Raw genomic sequence first — 20,168 nt, 5'->3', positions numbered from 1 at the left:
GAGTGCCCTCAGGGTTGACCTACAGCCCTCACAGTGCACTGCTGTGGTTGCCAAGAGCCTCGGAAATTCTCAAATGAGATAAGCGCTAGTGAAGGCCAGTGATGTTTCCCCCTCCAACTGCCTGGGAGGGAGGAGCTTTCTAACTCAGGAGACTTGCTTTTAAACACATGCAATTCTCTTAAAGAGACAGGAGAGAGCACAGGGATGAAACCTTTATATGTGGTTAATTTTCTATTATGGCGAGTTTAACAACAGAACTTCAGATAGAAAGGAGGGAAAGACCAGTAAAAGCAAATATACAATATGTGACCCAGGTTTAAGCTATAACTTCTCAATAGTCTCATGGCCCTAAGACCTGTGCAACAGTGGCCAAACAGCTATTTCAAGGGCCAAATGTAGGCTCCTTAAAAATGGACTGGAACTGGTAGATGGCTTTAAGAAAGCATGAAGATATTTACTGTACTGCTGTTCTGGTCGTAAGCTTGTAAAATGTCTGCCAAAACCAGCAGAGAAACAATTATCTAACAGATTATTACAACAATAATACATCAAGACCTATTAAATGTTGAGGAATATGAAGTGTTAGGTCACAAAAGAAGTATTGATATATAATTTTATGCCTATGTCTCTGCACAAAGTTACCTTTACAAATATTTAACATATAAGCTCTATGGGGGCACATGAGGTACTGCTAAACAGTTAAAAAATCTCACCCAAACCTTAACAAACTCACATGTCCTTAATTGAAATGCCTACGGTTTCCTGGACGTAGTCCATATCCAACGCATTCTGATCACCCGAAACCTTGCAGTCAAGGTAAGCAGCTGCCACAAGCCTCCTCCAGTTCTTGGGGCAGATATCAATTTCAGCGGAAGTTACAAGTCTTTTTAGAAGAACCTGCAAAAGAAGAGCACCAGTCTTTGATTTTGGTTCAGTTTAAGTGCTGTGATAAGAACTGTTAGGAATGGCAGATTTTATCTCTTCTTTTTAACATGCCTTTTATTTTTAGGTTCTGCAGAGGCTGCTTGGGCAGAATCAGAGGCGAAGTCGCAGTTAGCCCAACTTTTGGACACAGGAATGAATGTACATCTTAGCAAAGGTCATGCTGAAGAAGTGCATTGTGTTAGTACCTTTCCACTTATAACGGGCAGCATATACAGGCCCAGTGTAGATTCAAGTTGTTCAACAAATACTATCACATACAGTGTTTCATACCTGGCTGGTAGTTATATGGGGATTTTACATAATTCTTGCATATGTAAATCCTGAACACATTTAGATCTTCTTTTCTTAATAACCAGTCCTTTTGTGGCACAAGCTAAAGATAAAAACTGGTGGTCAACGGAGCCTCCCAGTGGCTGTTGTGAGGTACAGCAGGACAGCAATACAAACAGCTGGGCTTCAGGCTGATCTGTACAATAGACAGTGTTCCTAGTGTTCCTGCCTGGGCGCCTTTGTGAGGAACACACATCCATACAAAGGACAGTCTTTCTCATACTCCTTAATATTCACACCTGCATTATCATTTTATGAAATGCATCTCTGTCTTACAGAATCTGAAGCTTTAGTCAATTCTGTTGGTTTCAGGTGGTAACGGAACTGCCAGTCTGTGTCCCTGACACTCCTCTACACCTGCCGGTAACTTGTGAGATTTCATGACTTTTTTTTCATGTACTAAATGTCTATTCTACAAAGAACTAGGCAAAGTTAACAGCTGAGTAAAGATTATAGATTTAAGTTTCAATTGGTTGTTACCTCAAAAGGTGCTTTGCAGAAGAGTACATATGCCATTTGAGAAACAGAAAAAAGTTCAGTTTTAGAGTGTGTTTACTGTCTGAAGGTTATCAGATTGACAGCTCAGATTTGCAGATGTTCTCCAAACTCAACTGTGATTTCCAAACAAATGATTACTGAACATGATATGTTCTTAGTGAAATTCTGCACCCGTTCCCTGAAACACAGTGCTCTCAGGTATCCTAAGAACAAACTCCTTGTATGCATAGTTCAACTGTCTATAGAAATAATTAAGGCACTTATACAACACTGGCTTTCTCTCAACTTCCTGTTGTTGTTACAGCAGACTTGCTACATTACTCATTCATTCACACCACTTGGCCTGCTGTGTCAGTGGGATTGAGATGTCTCTTCTCACCGAAGCTAACTCGTCTATCACCAAATCGATCTCACTCTACTTCCGCAGAACACTGCTCCCACAATTACCTTTTTGAGAATCCTCCATCTGCCAGATATTTTCCCCAATGTGACTGTGTTTATGTTGTTGCCACCACACCCTCCACAACTCCCAGAATGCTTCCTCTCACCTCGCTGAGTTAAGTGCCCTCACGCGGCTTCTCATCTCCCACTCTCTCCTTAGCCCACGTTAGTCCGCCCCGCCATCGTCACTCTACTCCAACCACTACTGCTAACTGAGGTGCCTTCTCGCATACATACCAACTCCACTGGTTAGTATGCCCTAAAAACACGAGGGACACTGCCATTTGCCTAGTTGCTGGGGCAAAAACCTCCATCTGAGTTAGCCCGCTCCAATCTGTTAACAATTCTTGTTATCTCTACCTGTCACTGGTAATCTGATCACTATTTGTCGCTTCTCACTTGTATCACAGTTATTGCCTCCTGGCCCACTCAGGCTCCCAACTAGTCTGTTCTCCCCAAAGCAGCCAGAGTAGCCTCTTTAATTAAGAGCATTTCACTCCCCTGCTCAGTATCTCAGTACCTGCCAAAGGTTTCCCGTCAAACAAAATGTTCACTTACACGCGTGGCCTGCCAGCTACAGGTTCTACAGGACAGGACACCGGCCTTCTGTGCCTCCCGTCCTACAAGCTTTCCTGTCTCACACTCTCACTGCGCTGGCCAGACCTCCTGTCCCTCGAGCACACACAGCATGTTCCTGTCCGAGGTCCTGCACTTCCCCCTCTGCCTGTAAGGCCGGAGCTCCTTGTCTTCCTCAGTTCACTCAGCTCTCGTTCTAATGTTCCCTCTTTACAGAGGCTCTTCCTGATCATCCTATCTAAAGTAGCGAGCCTCTCTAATCACTGCATCACTTTACTCTGCTTTATCATCTTCTTTAAAAAGTATTTATTGTATTGATTTTAGAGAGAGAGGAAGGGAGAAAGGGAGGGAGGTAGAAGAAGGGAGGGGGGAGAGACAGGAACATCAGTCTGTCCCTGCTTGTGCCCTGACCGGGGAGCAGACAGGCAAGCTCTGCGCTTCTGGGCGATGCTCTAAGCAACTGAGCCATCCAGCCAGGGCTGCTTCTTTTTAAAATACTCATTAAAAATATATACTTATATCATCTTCACTAGATATAAGCTCCATAAAGGCAAGAACTCTATTGAACCTGTTCTCTCCTCTGTCCTCAGCACTGAAATCTGTACTGTCAGCACTCAGGGACAAGTCCCCAGGAGCGGCTGGAGTGGCGGGAAGACTGGAGAAGAATCAGAGAAGCTCAGGTAAGTGAGACACAGGAGAGTGTGGTCAAAATGCGAATGTCACCAAAAAGTTACTCATGCCATAAATAACCACTGAGCACCTACTCTTTGTCACTATTCTATCTTCTACCCACTTTTATTTAAATGCTTTCTATGCATTTGAACAGCTCTTGATTCTGTACCCCTAGTTCAGATTCATGCTCTAATTTCATATATTCGAATGATTATGACATTGCCACTCTGCTGCCGCAGGTACATCAAACTTAACGTGTCTACAAACAACTCCCCCTCTTCCAACCCAGGTGTTCTCTTTCCTGTATTACCCAGCTCTCCACATGGAAATACCATTCCTGCCTTTCTCCAGAATGTGCTAAGCACTGCAAATGGTTGGTAGCTCCATGAAACAGCCTGTGTCCGAGCCAGTGCCCAATGAGGGGGGGAGGGTTCTATTCAAAAGCACAAGCTGGCCCTGGCCGGTTGGCTCAGTGGTAGAGCGTCGGCTTGGCGTGCAGAAGTCCTGGGTTCGATTCCCGGCCAGGGTACACAGGAGAAGCGCCCATCTACTTCTCCACCCCTCCCCCTCTCCTTCCTCTCTGTCTCTCTCTTCCCCTCCCGCAGTGAGGCTCCATTGGAGCAAAGACGGCCCGGGCGCTGGGGATGACTCCTTGGCCTCTGCCCCAGGCGCTAGACTGGCTCTGGTCGCAACAGAGCGATGCCCCGGAGGGGCAGAGCATGGGCCCCTGGTGGGCGTGCAGGGTGGATCCCGGTCGGGCGCATGCGGGAGTCTGTCTGACTGTCTCTCCCGGTTTCCAGCTTCAGAAAAATACAAGGAAAAAAAAAAAAAGTACAAGCTGCCTCTTCAAAATTTTAACTGGATACTGAAGAAGGAGGCCCTGATCTAAGTATTCTTTTCCTCGAGACCAGGCCATTGACTTTTCCTTTTAGGTTTGCTGCAGGGAGGAATAATATAATCCCAACCACTTCACACCAGGATAGGGCTTTTATTCCAGATAATAAGATCTTACCATTGGAATTCTGACGATGACACGAAGATCCTTACACAGCTGTAGCTTAGCAGGCAGCTAGCAAAGCCTTCTCGGGTACTACTGGCACGATACCCCTGGGCAACGTCACAGGCAGCCATGAGAGGACCGCAGCCTGGGACACAGCTTAGACCGACACTGAATAAGTCTGCCTGGGGACCAGATGGTTCTGTTGCTGCCGCCATCCTACCCCACCAGCGCAGCGTGTGTGTGTGTGTGTGTGTGTGTGTGTGTGCGCGCGCGCGCGCGCATGCATCTCCTGAGGTATGGAGGGAGAACCAGAAATCTCTCCTTCTGCCTCTAATACCCATTGTTTCTGGTAAAAAAAAAACACCAATGACACCATTTTATTTATTTATTTATTTTTACAGAGACAGAGAGTCAGAGAGACGGATAGATAGAGACAGACAGACTGGGATGGAGAGAGATGAGAAGCATCAATCACCAGTTTTTCGTTTCGGCTCCTTAGTTGTTCATTGATTGCTTTCTCATATGTGCCTTGACCGTGGGCCTGCAGCAGACCGAGTAACCCCTTGCCCAAGCCAGCAACCTTGGGTCCAAGCAGGTGAGCTTTGCTCAAACCAGATGAGCCCGTGCTCACTCTGGCGACCTCGGGGTCCTGAACCTGGGTCCTCTACATCCCAGTTTGATGCTCTGTCCACTGCGCCACCACCTGGTCTGGCCCAGTAACACCATTTTAAGCTCAAATGTACATATTTTACTTTCTTTGATAGGTGTTTCTTAATAAAGTTCTGATGATCATTTCAGGAGCCTACTTTTATTTGAAAAAAGATCATACCCTGTGTACAAGACAGAAAAGATGCTTTATGAAAGAACTATCTTACCGCAGTATATATAGCACATTCAGCTGTTAGTAGCATAGCACAAAAAACAAGACAAACATCTCAATGTCGAAGCATCTGGGATCCTTCTTAAAATAGTCGAGTGGAAATTTTTCTTTCTGAAAGGAGAAGAAAAATGCAACAGTAAGTATCTAGGGAAGAAAATTACTTAAGTACTCTTATGACAGCAGTCTTCTACTGGTGCTCACATGCCCCTTAAGATCATTTTTATTGGGTGACATGTCTTTTACTCTTTTATATATAAATAATGGGGTCTTAAAAAACAATAGTGATTCAATAACCATTTTTTAAAGAAAAATACAGACACAACCTCACAAAACTTGTATGTTCTTTTCTACCTTCCTACTACAGAATTCTATCTAAATGTAAACTGTTTCCAGGCTCAAAGTCTTGATCACCATGCCGTGCTTCTCTGCAATCAAGTCTGAAAATACATTAAAAACATTTTTTTTATTTACTGATTTTAGAGAAATGAAGGAACAGAAATATCAATTTGTTTTTCCACTTACTTGTGCATGTATTGGTTGATTCTTGTATGTGCCCTGACCAGGGATTGAACCCTCCACCTTGCATGTTGGGATGATGGTCTACCAACTGAGCTACCCGGGCAGGGCTGAAAATACATTTTCAGTTTCTGTAACCATGAATTTTAAAGTGTGCTGTCTTATACAGTAGTTACTAGCCCCATACTGCTTGCTACAGAACATCTGAAGAAATGAATTTGAAAATGTTATTTTAATTAATTTAAAATGTAAAGTTATTTAATTTTCTTAATAGAGATGTTAACATCTCTGTTAAGTTTATTTACATTATTTGATGCTACTGAAAATTATCTTTTACAAAGATATATTTCTAGTTTTTTGCAGTATATTTTTTATCTTACCTCACTAATTAGACAAAGCTAGCCTAACCAGGCAGTGGCGCAGTGGATTGTTGGACTAGGACACAGAGGACCCAGGTTCAAAACCCCGAGGTCTTCGGCTTGAGCCCAGGCTCATCTGGTTTGAGCACAGCTCACCAGCTTAGATCCAAGGTCACTGGCTCCAGCAAGGGGTTACTTGGTCTGCTGTAGCCCCTCCCCCCTCTCCCTCACCCCCATCAAGTCACATATGAGAAAGCAATCAATGAACAACTAAGGTGCCAAAATGAAGAATTGATGCTTATCATCTCTCTCTTCCTGTCTGTCTGTCCCTCTCTCTGTTTCTCTCTCTGTCTCTGTCACACAAAAAAGGGTTTATACATGAAAAAAACTTTTAAAAAATTAAGACAAAGCTACAACTCAGTTCTTACTGACATATCCCTTATACAACACTCCTTTTATAAAATAATTAGATACAACATGGGGTGGGGAAGAATATTTAATGGAAGATAATTTTTTACTTCAAGCTGCAAATAGTAATTTTCTTCTAGTAATTAATTTCAAAGCATATCAGCATGCAATGAACACAGGTGTATGAGGGAACAATACAACCTCAATAAAACTGATACTTACTGTAAGTGGATAAAATCGTTCATCAAAAATATCCATGGATCTATCTGCAAGTCTAAAAAATAAAAATATGTTTTTAAAAAACTAATTCAGAAACTGTTAATATGTTAGGAACACATCTGCTGGGAGTAGAGATAGGTGGAGGGAAAAGCTTAATCTTCCACAAAATTATTTTAGAAATTCTTCTGTATTCCATAAGAAGGTTTCCTGATCTCTTTTTTCTCAGTATATTAAATTCTGTGGAATCTTTACTACAATGACCAGCCCAAGTCGCCTTTATAAGCACCGATCCTCCCTAACAGGCAATGCTAATAAACCAAGTATATTTCCACTCCTCTAACCTCACACTGGAAGACACAGAACACTTTATAAAGCACTAGTGTAGGCAACGTCTTGAGAATTTTAATTTATGTGAATATGAGATTTATGTTTTCCCATTAGTTTCCTATATTATATTCTTATTATGTGTTTCTTCTTGTCTCTTTTAAATAGTTTGAATTAAATCCTTGCCTTTTTATTTTAAAAGTGATCAGTCTTTTGATTTAAAAGTTCACCACACTAAAATGCTCTGCTCATTTAAACAGAGGTTCTGCAAGTATGTTCTGCAGGCCTCTGGGGTTCCCCTAGTCCCTTTTCAGGAGTCCCCTGAAAAGGGGTCAAAGGTGTTTTTATAGGAATATTAAGGCATTGCCTGTTTTTACACTTGCAATGATTGTATAAAAGCAAAAGTGATTTCTGAGCATGAATCAAGGCAGTGGTACCAAACTGTACTATTAGTCATTTTATTCTTCACTGCCACTTGCAGTTGAAAAATAAATCTGCTTTACTTAAGAACTTAAGATAAAGCAGTAAAAACTGAGAGTGTTATCAAGCCTTGATCCTTCTTTTTACATTCCCAACAGGTGGAAAGTAAGCATTACGTATTTCAGCACAACGGATTATGGTTGTGTTAAGGAAAAGCACTCTTAGTTGTGAGCTAAAGAAGCCACTTTTTTCATAGAACATCTTTGATAGTACAACTGCCATTCTCTCAAAAACAAAAAGTAAGCCTTTCATTTCAAGGAAACTAACTTGCCTATTTGTTGCTAATGACAATTCAAGCTATCAAGCTGAAAGTCAGTATTTGGGAAAACTTGTACTGTACCTTCCTTTGGGAGCTTGATAGCTTTTCAGTACTTCAAGACTTCAATGGGAATTAATTTAACCAAGTACCTACTTCATATTGTTTCTTCAGAACAAATGATTGAAGACAGTTTACCTGAAATCTATGTACAGTTATTGATCAGTGTCACCCTGTTAAATTTAATTTTCTAAATAAAAGGATTGAATACAGAGTATGAGCTGCCTTTTCTTTTCTTTTCTTTTCTTTTTTTTTTTGTATTTTTCTCCGAAGCTGGAAACGGGGAGAGACAGACAGACTTCGGCATGCGCCCGAACGGGATCCACCCAGCACACCCACCAGGGGGTGACGCTCCGCCCACCGGGGGGCGATCTCTGCCCCTCCGGGGCGTCGCTGGGTTGCTACCAGAGCCACTCTAGCGCCTGGGGCAGAGGCCAAGGAGCAATCCCCAGCGCCCGCCCAGGCCATCTTTGCTCCAATGGAGCCTCATTGCAGGAGGGGAAAAGAGAGACAGAGAGGAAGGAGAGGGGGAGGGGGAGGGGTGGAGAAGCAGATGGGTGCCTCTCCTGTGTGCCCTGGCCGGGAATCAAACCCGGGACCTCTGCACGCCAGGCCGACGCTCTACCACTGAACCAACCGGCCAGGGCCGGGCTGCCTTTTCTTAAGTCAGATTTTAAACAGATTTGCAAAAATGTAAATGACACACTTTCCACTCAACTTTTTTGTTGTGAAAAAGAATTATTTTTCATAAAAATAATGTTGATACTATGGTTCTCAATTGGGTGATTTTGTCCCCGAAGGGGACATTTGGCCATGGTTGGAGAGACTTTCGTTGTCAGAATGTAGAGCAGGGAGACAGTGCTATTTGGCATCCAGTGAGCAGAGGGAGTAGAAGCCCGTGATGCTACTAAACATCCTATGATGCACAAGATATTCTGCCACAACAAAGAATTATCTAGCTCAAAATTTCAAGAGTGCTATAAAAATCCTGTTTGATTTTTAAATTCTGAATTTTAATTTCTAACACAAACAGATATTCTTTGGGTTCCACAATAACTTAACAGTCCTGAGACAAAAATCAAATGATTCACTTCAATAATGTAATAAAAGCACTCTACAGCTTATGCCAATAATGTCTACAGTTACTACTTACCACTAAACTTGGTATCTTGTAAACTTATTAGCTAAAATAACAGGTTTTAAAACTCACCTATCCTTAATGAGGTCATATATTGCCTTGCTGACACTGTGGAGAAAAAAATATATAACAATTGATTTTAATGCCTGAATATATTTTTTTAAAGGGGGTTAGGGTTGGGGGGAAGACCTTCCCAATTACTCAATGGCCATGAAAGCCTCAATCAGAACAGTATCATGTGGACACTTGTGTCCTTGTTTTAGTTTGTTTGCTTTTAGCAAAAATAGGAGAACCAAAATGCTAGGTAATATGCTGCTAGAAGACATGTTTTGACTGATTATTATAATGTGTGTTATTACATATTTTCCCTGCCATTTGCCCTTCCCCCATAGAACCTTTCATACTGTACAAGTTATATTTATTTGTACACATGCTTAAATTTAAGCCATACACTTTTTATGCTTTAAAAAAAGTGTTTTCTGAAGCTGGAAACAGGGAGAGACAGTCAGACAGACTCCCGCATGTGCCCGACCGGGATCCACCCGGCACGCCCACCAGGGGCTACGCTCTGCCCACCAGGGGGCGATGCTCTGCCCATCCTGGGCGTCGCCATGTTGCGACCAGAGCCACTCTAGCGCCTGAGGCAGAGGCCACAGAGCCATCCCCAGCGCCCGGGCCATCTTTGCTCCAATGGAACCTTGGCTGCGGGAGGGGAAGGGAGAGACAGAGAGGAAAGTGCGGCAGAGGGGTGGAGAAGCAAATGAGCGCCTCTCCTGTGTGCCCTGACCGAGAATCGAACCCGGGTCCTCCGCACGCTAGGCCGACGCTCTACCGCTGAGCCAACCGGCCAGGGCCCATAAAATTAAATTTAATATATTTTTTACATTTAAATGTCAGTTGAACAAATTATATCCACAAAAAAATTTTGAAATGTTCTTTAAGACTGGTTTCATGCATTTTCCCCTTCTTTGGGGGATAGGAAGGAGAAGTATTCTGTGTTTTTTAAAACATAGAAATAGTGTAGGAAAAAAATGTATGATTGGGGAAATCCAATTAAATTTAAGAACACATACATTCTGGTGCCAGAAGGGGACAGGTTGTTCCTTCTTCCAAGAATAGCTTCCAAAGTAATATGCATTGTTTTAGGCCTATATATTAATAAAGAAATACTTTTTTCTAAAAACATCCAATAAAAAGCACTTCTCCTTTTTATTATATTCAACAATGTCTTAACAGAAATGCATCGAATAAAAATAAGTACTTTTTCTGGGATTTCTTGGTTTCTAACTGGCTTTCCCTTCTTCCTTCCACTCTAAGATTAAAATGGAAATTAAAACCTCATTAGGTCCTTGAAATCAATATAAAACTGGCATCTGTGTCTTTACCTAATCACTGAAAAAGACAATCAAGTGACTGAAATTATATATGGTGAGGATGCTTTTAGCATAAGAGGGTCTGTCACTCAGCCCTTGGTGACCTAGTTGTACTCACCTATCATAAGTTTCCATAATGCTGGGTTCAGTAGGTGTGTTCTTATCTATGAAGATGGTTGAACATGAATTGTACTGTTTACGATGATGCACTGCAGATAACTGAAGGGAAAGGGAAATAGAAGAAAATGTCAAAATTACACTCGTAAAAGTGTGGTTTTTCCTTGGTTAAAATGTCAATCATTAAGATGTTTCTTATATTCTATGAACTACTTGAAAGTGCAGCTCTACAGGAAACCCATTAAGTACTCTAACTTTGACAGACAAGATTTGAAGAATGGGTTACGAAATGTTGCCCTTGATATAATACCTATAATCCAACCTGGCAAACCCCTTACAAATTCCATTTGTAGTAATGTAAAAAGTTTAGAATAAGATTTCAGTGTTATTTTCTTAAGCAATGAAAAGCTAAGATTATCTATTTCTCCTATTCATTTTCTACAATAAACAAAATGCCTTATATAATATAGAAACAGGAAGATATTATTGCAGTAGATGAAAGCCAATAATAAATATTAGTTCAGGAGACATTGTGATAAAACCTATTTGAGTCAAGAGTTATGTCCATCCCTGGGCTGCCCACTTGCTAACAAGATAGGGAGTCAATTCTGGATCTCAGTTTCCTTATCCGGAGGATATTGTTCTAAGATTCTCTCACATCTGAAAAAAACAACAACCATGTAAATCAACTTTGAGAATTTAATTCTCATTTCCTGTTTAAATAGGATTGTCATTACTCAAGTGAAAACCTCAAAGAATACTGACCATTCATTTCTAAATGTTATGAATTCTATTTTCTAAATTATTTGACACTCATCGCAACCCGGCCTCACTCACGCCGCTGTCTGGCTACAACGTGCAAGCTCACCTTCCTCCCACCCCCATCTACCTCCAGGACACCTTGGCCGGCTACCCCACTAGGAAACCCCCTTTTCTGTATACTCAGGCACCAAGTAACCACTTGTTACACAGTACCAACTGCTTACAGGGAATCCCCCTCATAAAAACTTAAGTTTTTATGGGGAAGGGAGAATACTTACTTTTCTACCTCCAGGTGCTGAGCGCAGAATCGGATAAATTAGGAGTTCAAGTAGTGTCTGAAAAATTATTTAAAATTAATTATAGCTTGAAGGTAAATCTCAGTACAGATACAAATTAGAATTTATCTGCAGTGGTACTGAATAGGTGACAATGAACTTTTTGAGACACTCTAACACTTTAGAAGTATCCATTGATTTGTAAACAGCCCAATATTACAGCAACAGCCAAATACTGAAATAGCCTAAACAATGTTAGGACAATTCTCTTCCTTAAAGTAAGGGCAATAACTAATCCCAGTCACTGTAAGTAGCTGAAAATAATAGTAGTACTCTTTAACAATACAAAATATCAACAATTTTAATATGCTTGGTTTTGTTATATTTTTTAAAGCTAATTCAGATAAGCCTTTCTTCCTCATATCAATATAAAATAGTTTTTATCATGCTGTCATACTTTCCCATCAGTATCCCCCCCCAAAAGACACAAAAGATGGGCCAGGGAGAAAATCTTGTTGAAGCCTTTTAAAAAATAGAACATTTAAAAACTGCAGTAGCCACCCGCCCTGGCCAGTTAACTCTGTTAAGAGTGTGGGACGTGCATAAAAGTTGCCAGTTTGATTCCCAGTCAGGGCACATACAGGATTAGGAATAGCTCATTGTTCCTGACACTTTCTCTCTCTCTCTCTCTCTCTCTCTCTCTCTCTCTCTCTCTTTCTCTCTCTCTCTCCCCCCGCCCTTCCTCTCTTGCTAAAATCAATAAATCTGGTGTGAATAAAACAACAATAAAAAAAAACTCCAGTAGCCAATAGCTGGATATATCTATATATTATATAAACCACCAATTCACTTGTTTCAGATGTTTTACTATAAAGCCCCTCATTCTTTATTAACCAAAAGTTCCAGACAGTACACTTTTGAAAAGGAGCACTATTTGGAGGAATAAATTCTCCTTCAAGCCAGAAATGTTTTAACTATAGCTAAAACTATGATATGTGCCTTAAGCTATGCAGTTAACATGCAATTTACTTTTGTGATCTCAAAAAACAAATATAGCATAACAAATGAAAATGCATTTAAAGCCTTTTATTCTAAATAAAAGGCTACATATTTTTTTTTCTTTTCCTGTATTTTTCTAAAGTAAGAAGCCGGGGGCGGGGGGGCAGACAGATGACAGACTCCCACATGTGCCCGACTGAAATCCACTCAGCATGATCCACTGCAACTGGAGCCATTCTAGTACCTGAGGCAGAGGCCATGGAGCCATCCTCAGCGCCCCGGCCAACTTTGCTCCCATGGAACCTTGGCTGCCGGAGGGGAAAAGAGGGAGAGAGAGAAAGGAGAGGGGGAGGGGTGGAGAAGTAGATGGGCACTTTCTCCTGTGTGTCCTAGCCAGGAATTGAACCCGGGACTTTCATATGCTATGCTACCGCTCTACTGCTGAGCCAACTGGCCAGGTATATATATATATATATTTTTTTTTTTTTCCTGAAGTTGGAAATGGGGAGGCAGTGAGACAGACTCCCACATGCGCCCAACCAGGATCCACCTGGCATGCCCACCAGGGGGCGATGCTCTGCCCATCTGGGGCATTGCTCTGTTGCAACCAGGGCCATTCTAGCACCTGAGGCAGAGGCCATAGAGCCATCCTCAGCGCCCAGGCCAACTTTGCTCCAATGGAGCCTTGGCTGCGGGAGGGGAACAGAGAGACAGAGAGGAAGGAGACTGTACTGGGACTCCTGTACGCCAGGCTGACGCTCTACCACTAAGCCAACCGGCCAGGGCCCAGAAGGCTATATTTTAATATCACTACTGAAGTGTAATATGGCATATGATACAGCATAATAAAGACAATTATGACCAAAAACCTATATACTGGGGGAGCATAAAAATCAGGGGAAAATGTACCAAAATACAGACTAGTCGGTAAAGCGTTGCTGATATTAGCTTCCAATTTCCTTTGTTTAATTTTTTTTCTATTATAAATGCAGACTGGTTTTTTGTGTATATTAGTGTTAAACATGTACAATTTTTAATTAGACATGGGCTTACACCCCCTGGGGCTTCATTTAGTAAATTAGCTACTTACCATCTACTGTCTAGATCCAATCAAAGGAACACTAAACATTTTCCCTTCAGTCCAGCCTACTCCCAACTATTCACACTTTTCAGTATCAGGATCCACTAGAGGCTGGTAGAGGCTAGCCTCTGAGGAAAACCTGGATATATTGGCTGCCTGCAGGTTACTTGCCCTTCATCTTGCTTGACAATTTAAGACAAATGTCCTTTATGGTAATTAAAGCTTTACTAACACTGTCTTACAACTTCAATCAACTACACTGACAAACATAAAGATATAAAATGCAAATACAAAAATAAATTAAATGGCCAAAATACTACTAATAATTTAGTGTTCATAAGTATTATTAAAGTTGGTCACTAGAATAGAGAGGGACAAAGAATCATACTTTATCTTTATTCATTCAGCACTAATGACAGAATAGATGGACTTTTATAATATTCACAAGAAAGGGAAGGCGTTACTTAGTAGATTTAGGGTTCAATGACTGCCTGATCAGTGGTGGCACAATGGATAGAGCATTGACCTGGGACACTAAGGTCCCAAGTTCGAGACCCTGAGGCTGCCAACTTGAGTATGGATTTATCCGGCTTGATCACAGGCTCACCAGCTTAAGCATGGGGTCACCAGCCTGAGTGTGGGATCAACATGATCTCATAGTTTCTGGCTTGAGCCCAAGGTTGCTGGCTTGAGCCTAAGGTCGCTGGCTTGAGCAAGGGGTCACTGGCTCGGCTGAAGGTCCCCTGCCCCCAATCAAGGCACATATGAGAAGTAATCAATGGACAACTAAAGTGATACAACTACAAGTTGATGCTTCTTATCTCTCTCCCTTCCTGCCTCATCTTCTGTCACTTAAAAGAAAAAAGCATTCAATGGCAAAGAATAGAAAAATAATCATACCTAGAAGTCTAACAAATCAAAACCCAAACCTTACTATCAAGGTCAAGTACCTGCTGACATGCTGCCCCACCCATTGTGCCATTGCTCCTACTGCCTCATCTTAGCCCATTAAAAATAAAGCTGAGGTTTACTGTTTTCTCTCCACTTCTCCACAAGTTTTGAATGTTAAGGATGACTTTCGGCCCTGGCCGGTTGGCTCAGCGGTAGAGCGTCGGCCTAGCGTGCGGAGGACCCGGGTTCGATTCCCGGCCAGGGCACACAGGAGAAGCGCCCATTTGCTTCTCCACCCCTCCGCCGCACTTTCCTCTCTGTCTCTCTCTTCCCCTCCCGCAGCCAAGGCTCCATTGGAGCAGAGATGGCCCGGGCGCTGGGCATGGCTCTGTGGCCTCTGCCTCAGGCGCTAGAGTGGCTCTGGTCGCAATATGGCGACGCCCAGGATGGGCAGAGCATCGCCCCCTGGGGGGCAGAGCACCGCCCCTGGTGGGCGTGCCGGGTGGATCCCGGTCGGGCGCATGCGGGAGTCTGTCTGACTGTCTCTCCCTGTTTCCAGCTTCAGAAAAATGAAAAATGAAAAAAAAAAAAAAGAATGTTAAGGATGACTTTCAATTAACTTAAAATTTTCTAACACTATATGCACTAATGAAAACTGCTCATTATGTTGCACATTAATGGAACAATATGGCAGGGTGTGTGGTTTGAATGGAATAAGGCATTACTAGGAAAGTGTAGTATGCTAACTATAGGTACAGCCAAAAATAGTGAGAGTGAGAAAGTTAAGGTTTCAACTGCTCTGACAGGAAGTCAATAAATAGTGCAAAAACATCTTTTAGCTATTATAATTTTCTTTAAAAAATGAGGTTTGAAAATTAAGGCAATTGGCCTTGGCCGGTTGGCTCAGCGGTAGAGCGTCGGCCTGGCGTGCGGGGGACCCGGGTTTGATTCCAGGGCACATAGGAGAGGCACCCATTTGCTTCTCCATCCCCCCCCACACACTTCTTCCTCTCTGTCTCTCTCTTCCCCTCCCGCAGCCAAGGCTCCATTGGAGCAAAGATGGCCTGGGCGCTGGGGATGGCTCCTTGGCCGCTGCCCCAGGCGCTGGAGTGGCTCTGGTCGCGGCAGAGCTACGCCCCGGAGGGGGCAGAGCATCGCCCCTGGTGGGCGTGCCAGGTGGATCCTGGTCGGGCGCATGTGGGAGTCTGTCTGACTGTCTTTCCCCATTTCCAGCTTCAAAAAAAAAAAAGAAAAAGAAAATTAAGTCAATCAATTAGGGCAGATCTACCGCTGAGCCAACCGGCCAGGGCTGTAGGATTCTTGATTAATGCATCTGCGCTGTTGTGAAATTGTGCCAATGGTCCCCCCTTCACCAGGTTGAACCACTTTGCATTTCCATCAGCAATATATAAAGGTAACTGTTTCTTCACAGCCTGATCAAAGAATGCACTGCCAATTGTATGGGCCTTTTCCCAATAGGAGAGAAACTACAGTATAATCTTATTTGTATTTTTTTGTTTTTTTTTTGGTATTTTTCTGAAGTTGAAAATGGGGAGGCAGTCAGACAGACTCACGCATGCGCCTGACCAGGATCCACCCAACATGCCCACCAGGGAGTGACGTTCTGCCATCTGGGGCGTTGCTCTGTTGCAATCAGAGCCATTCTAGTGCCTGAGGCAGAGGCCATAGAGCCATCCTCAGCGCCCGGGCCAACTTTGCTCTAATGGAGCCTTGGCTGCAAGAGGGGAAGAGACAGAGAGGAAGGAGAGGGGGAGGGGTGGAGAAGCAGATGGGTACCTCTCCTGTGTGCCCTGGCTGGGAATCGAACCTGGGATTCCTGCATGCCAGGCCGACGCTCTACCACTGAGCCAACCGGTCAGGGCCATTTGTATTTTTCATAAAGACATATTTAAATGTAATCTTCATTTCTTTTTCTGTGACTTATCCATTCATATCTTTGTTACTACTTTTAAATTCACTTAATTTCTTTAAGTCAGCCTATTTTAAACCACTCTTGTTGTTTTTTTTTTTTAATTTGGTTTTTTATTTGTTTGTTTAAGCCACTGCTGGCTGTCAGCTGGTCTCCCTGCTTCCACCCTATTCTAACACAGTAGCTTTTTTTCTCTCTCCCTCTCTTTTTTCTAGAATTAACATTATTTCCCTGCATTTAATCCTCCAGTGGTTTTCCATTACTACACTAAAATTCATATTTTTTGTCAAGGCCCACTAGGCATATAAGGTCTTAATCCACTACACTCCTCCTGGCGTCCTTTCGCTCTGCCGAAGCCCTCCCTGTGTCCCCTTGTCCTTTGCCTGCACTCAGGGCACTCCCATCTGAGAAACTGCACGGAAGCCTCTCCTGCCTCTTCCTCACAAGGCTCCCTCTCAGTCGCTTAGGGAGGGACACCTCTTTACCTTTCTGACTTTCCCCATTGTTCACATGCTGTCTGCCCCCAGGCTCCTCTGGAATGTTAGGACCTGAGTTAGGGTAGGGCTTTGTCTTGTATATCAGTTTGTCCTGCATCTGGAATGGTGCTTACTAGATTATCTCACCATTTCGGTGTACCCAAAACCAGTTATGTTTCTCCCAATCTGCTCATATCATTTAAGGTTTTATCTAATGTTATCTTTTGATTTGTCATCTAAGATCAGCATTACTTTCAAATCTTAGAGAAGTATTCAGAATTAAAGGCACAAGAACCACAGAAACCTAAAAGGAATTCTGATAGCCAGTGAAAAAACAATGGTGACTTTAATTTGGGATAAGAACATTTAATGTTAAAATTCCCTAATTAGAAAATGACATCCTGATTAAGTTATAAGAAAGTATACCATCTGAATTCCGTAGGGAAGTACAACACATCCATTTTTTAAAACCTGTGTTCCAAGAATAAAGCATAATGAAATTATGTGTGGTTTCACTTTAAAAGATGGCCAACCACAAAGGGTGGGTGAATGAATGATGCTCCAACCATCTGATGGTGCACTGAACAGTCACTAAAGGCGTGTAGTAGAGCTCCACGCAGTTGCATGGAGATACTTCCTGGAGCGCTGTCTAGGTGCCAAGCACAGTTCCAGGTGCTTTACTTTCTTACTTTTCTCCATAACAAAAAGCTAAAAGAAGCATATAAAGAATAACCTCATTTTTGCAAAATAAACAAAATGTTATGGTTAGATGCGTACAAAAGTTTCAGGAAGAATCAACTCCAAAAGATCAATAAAGTTACAAATGTTCTTAGCATAAGTGAATGACTTTTCTGGACTTTAAATCTTTTACATCAAATGCTTTTACTGTCACCAAAAAAGAGAGAGAGAGAAAGAAAAAGAAAATAAAATAAAAAGAGGATTTAAAATAGCTACTGGAAAGAGGAAAGATCTGTTTGGACAAAACTAAACTATTCTCTGCAGCGCTGGCAGTAACATTTCACATTGTTCAGTTATTTTAAGTTCCCTCTCCCACCATTTTCTTTCCTTCCGTGCTCAAATTATAGTCGGAAGGAATAAAGCAGCTTCCATCCCACTGAAAACTGCCTATTTCAGAACGCTATATAGGCTCTCCTATGCCGGTCGCTAGTTTGAACTTAAATAAAAACCCTAAAACGTTTGTGTCTGAATTGTCCCGAGTATCAGCATTACGGGTGGGAGGCAAGGGTACCACCAGGCCCTTGCCGGGTTCTTTCCCTTCAGCACCATCTGGATAGGAAAAGATGGGGAGATCAGATGCATACTCTGAAGTGGGGTATTCAAGTTTTCATTGAGAAAAGAGAGGAAAGAGTCAAGTCCCACTGGACCTTAAAGAGAACCCCAGGCAGGCAGGGCGGAGGACTGGAGGGTCTCAGGCTGCGCTGAGAAATGGGAACAGGGACAGAATGGGACGTTTGATAGAGACGAGAGAAAGAAACTGGCCAGTCAGGACCGGGAAAGAATAAAGGGTGGGGACGCCAGGCAGAGCTAGCCTTCTTGCCCGCTGTCCAGCCCTGGGACAGCCTGCTTCGAGCAGGATGGAGCCCAGGGGGTGTGCCCTCCCCGAGGACCGCGGGGGCCGGGGAAGCCAGAGGTACGCCCGAAAGCGTTGATCGCCGTCTTCTTACCGTTCAGGGTAGCGGGCTCCGGGACAGCGGGCTCCAAGGTAGAGGGCTCCGGGGGAGCGGGCTCTGGGGTAGCGGACTCCGGGGTAGCGGGCTCTGGGGTACCGGGCTCCGGGGTAGCGGGCTCCGAGGTAGAGGACTCCGGGATAGTGGGCTCCGGGGTAGTGGGCTCCGAGGTAGAGGACTCCGGGACAGCGGGCTCCGGGGTAGCGGGCTCCGAGGTAGAGGACTCCGGGACAGTGGGCTCCGGGGTAGCGGGCTCCGAGGCACCGGGCTTAGGTGTTACTGCCACCGCCTCATACATTTCATCAGCCTCTGCCGCTGCATGCCGGCCCCCCCTTGGGCTGCCTTGAGGCTTCCGGCAGCAAGACAGGGCTTTACCCGTAGGGCTTCAGTCTTACACTCACTGCCCTGTCCTTGTCTTCGCTCGCCCTGGGGGCTACGATGTGGAGCCGAGAACGGGGGTGACATTGTCCACTGTCCGCCATGCAGCAGGGCCGCCGGCCTGGCCGAAAGGCCGGCCACAGGCCCCACAAATGAGCCGCCGCTGCTCTGCTACAGGGAGATGGTTAGACTACTAGTATTTAAAAGGGGTGGGGACTAGATAAGCGAAGTTACACTGGCCAAGCTCAGCCAAAGCTCCTCCTCCTTCCGCAGCCGCCTCTAAATGAATGGAGCATCCTAGCTGGCACCAGCCAACCGAAACGCGTTCTACAGTTACTTGGTAACGAGGGACCAATCACGCCCAGAGCTCTCTTCACGAAATGGCCCGCCCCGCTCCTCAGGGGTTCCTCCTACCACCGGTGCTTGGGCCACAGGTTTCCATTTTTCCCGAGTCTGGGAGCTTTTGGGTCCTGCGGAAGGCGACCCGGACCTTTGTTAATAAGTTCTCTGTTGGTGGGTTCTGTAGAAAGTCCCAGTTAGTGAAGAACAAGTTGGTTAGCAACTTGGTTTTGCTGAGTCCGACAGCTGACTAATTTGATGTGTTATTCTCAGGTAGTGAACTCAGTTACACCCTAATTTGTTCACTGTTTTTTATAATTAACTGCTCCTACTCTCTGTCTTCCAAAAGTGTTAATTTTTTGCCTGCAACCTGCCATTGCAACTCCTAAGGCCCTGGTCCAACTCTCAAAAGATCTGTGACTGTGTGTCTTGAATGACTCTCATTTCCTCATCAATACATTGAAGAATTCCTCTCTTTTTACTCTTAATTGTATTGAGTGCAAAAAAACCCCACCATACATATCATCTTAACTTTACACCAAACAAAGGATAGAAGAAACTTGCCTCCAATCTTTTGGGGAACATGGGAGGGTAGTTTAAACAATCCAGCACCACAGCTTAACAGCCTTTTGCAACCTAATCAGGCAAGTGAGGTGGGGGGTTGGGCAGTCTGTCAGCTTTCAGCCAATTCCCCACACCTCTGTCCCCCAAAAATCTAAACTCCAAAACCCTGTTGGTTTTTTGGTCCCCAACAGGC

The 20,168-nt window shown here is 43.6% G+C and overlaps 1 protein-coding gene across 6 annotated transcripts; it reads right to left on the bottom strand.

Annotated features, from left to right (window-relative positions):
- Positions 1-743: 743 nt before the first annotated feature.
- On the bottom strand, positions 744-18,992 carry LOC136338146 (uncharacterized). Of its 6 annotated transcripts, XM_066280239.1 has the most exons (8): positions 18,692-18,916; positions 11,633-11,689; positions 10,594-10,694; positions 9,175-9,210; positions 6,848-6,899; positions 5,865-5,968; positions 5,338-5,453; positions 744-897 (listed from the first exon to the last, which is right to left on the bottom strand). In XM_066280239.1, the coding sequence occupies exons 3-7, from the start codon at positions 10,608-10,610 to the stop codon at positions 5,357-5,359; spliced, it is 306 nt and encodes a 101-aa protein (XP_066136336.1). In that variant the 5' UTR covers positions 10,611-10,694; positions 11,633-11,689; positions 18,692-18,916; the 3' UTR covers positions 744-897; positions 5,338-5,356. The 6 variants fall into 6 exon arrangements, with proteins under 6 accessions (XP_066136336.1, XP_066136335.1, XP_066136337.1 ...); XM_066280238.1 differs by lacking the exon at positions 744-897 and having other exon boundaries at positions 4,890-5,453; XM_066280240.1 differs by lacking the exons at positions 744-897; positions 11,633-11,689; positions 18,692-18,916 and adding an exon at positions 11,135-11,290 and having other exon boundaries at positions 4,890-5,453.
- Positions 18,993-20,168: the final 1,176 nt, after the last annotated feature.

The sequence above is a fragment of the Saccopteryx bilineata genome, chromosome 5 (genome assembly GCF_036850765.1).
Source record: "Saccopteryx bilineata isolate mSacBil1 chromosome 5, mSacBil1_pri_phased_curated, whole genome shotgun sequence".
NCBI lineage: Eukaryota > Metazoa > Chordata > Mammalia > Chiroptera > Emballonuridae > Saccopteryx > Saccopteryx bilineata.
Note: the sequence above shows the minus strand (reverse complement) of the source record. Positions and strands in the feature narration are given on the sequence as shown.

What these genes read in the sequence shown, in the direction of transcription:
- LOC136338146 (XM_066280237.1), bottom strand. Translation starts at nt 18,992, where the DNA reads ATGTATGAGGCGGTGGCAGTAACACCTAAGCCCGGTGCCTCGGAGCCC.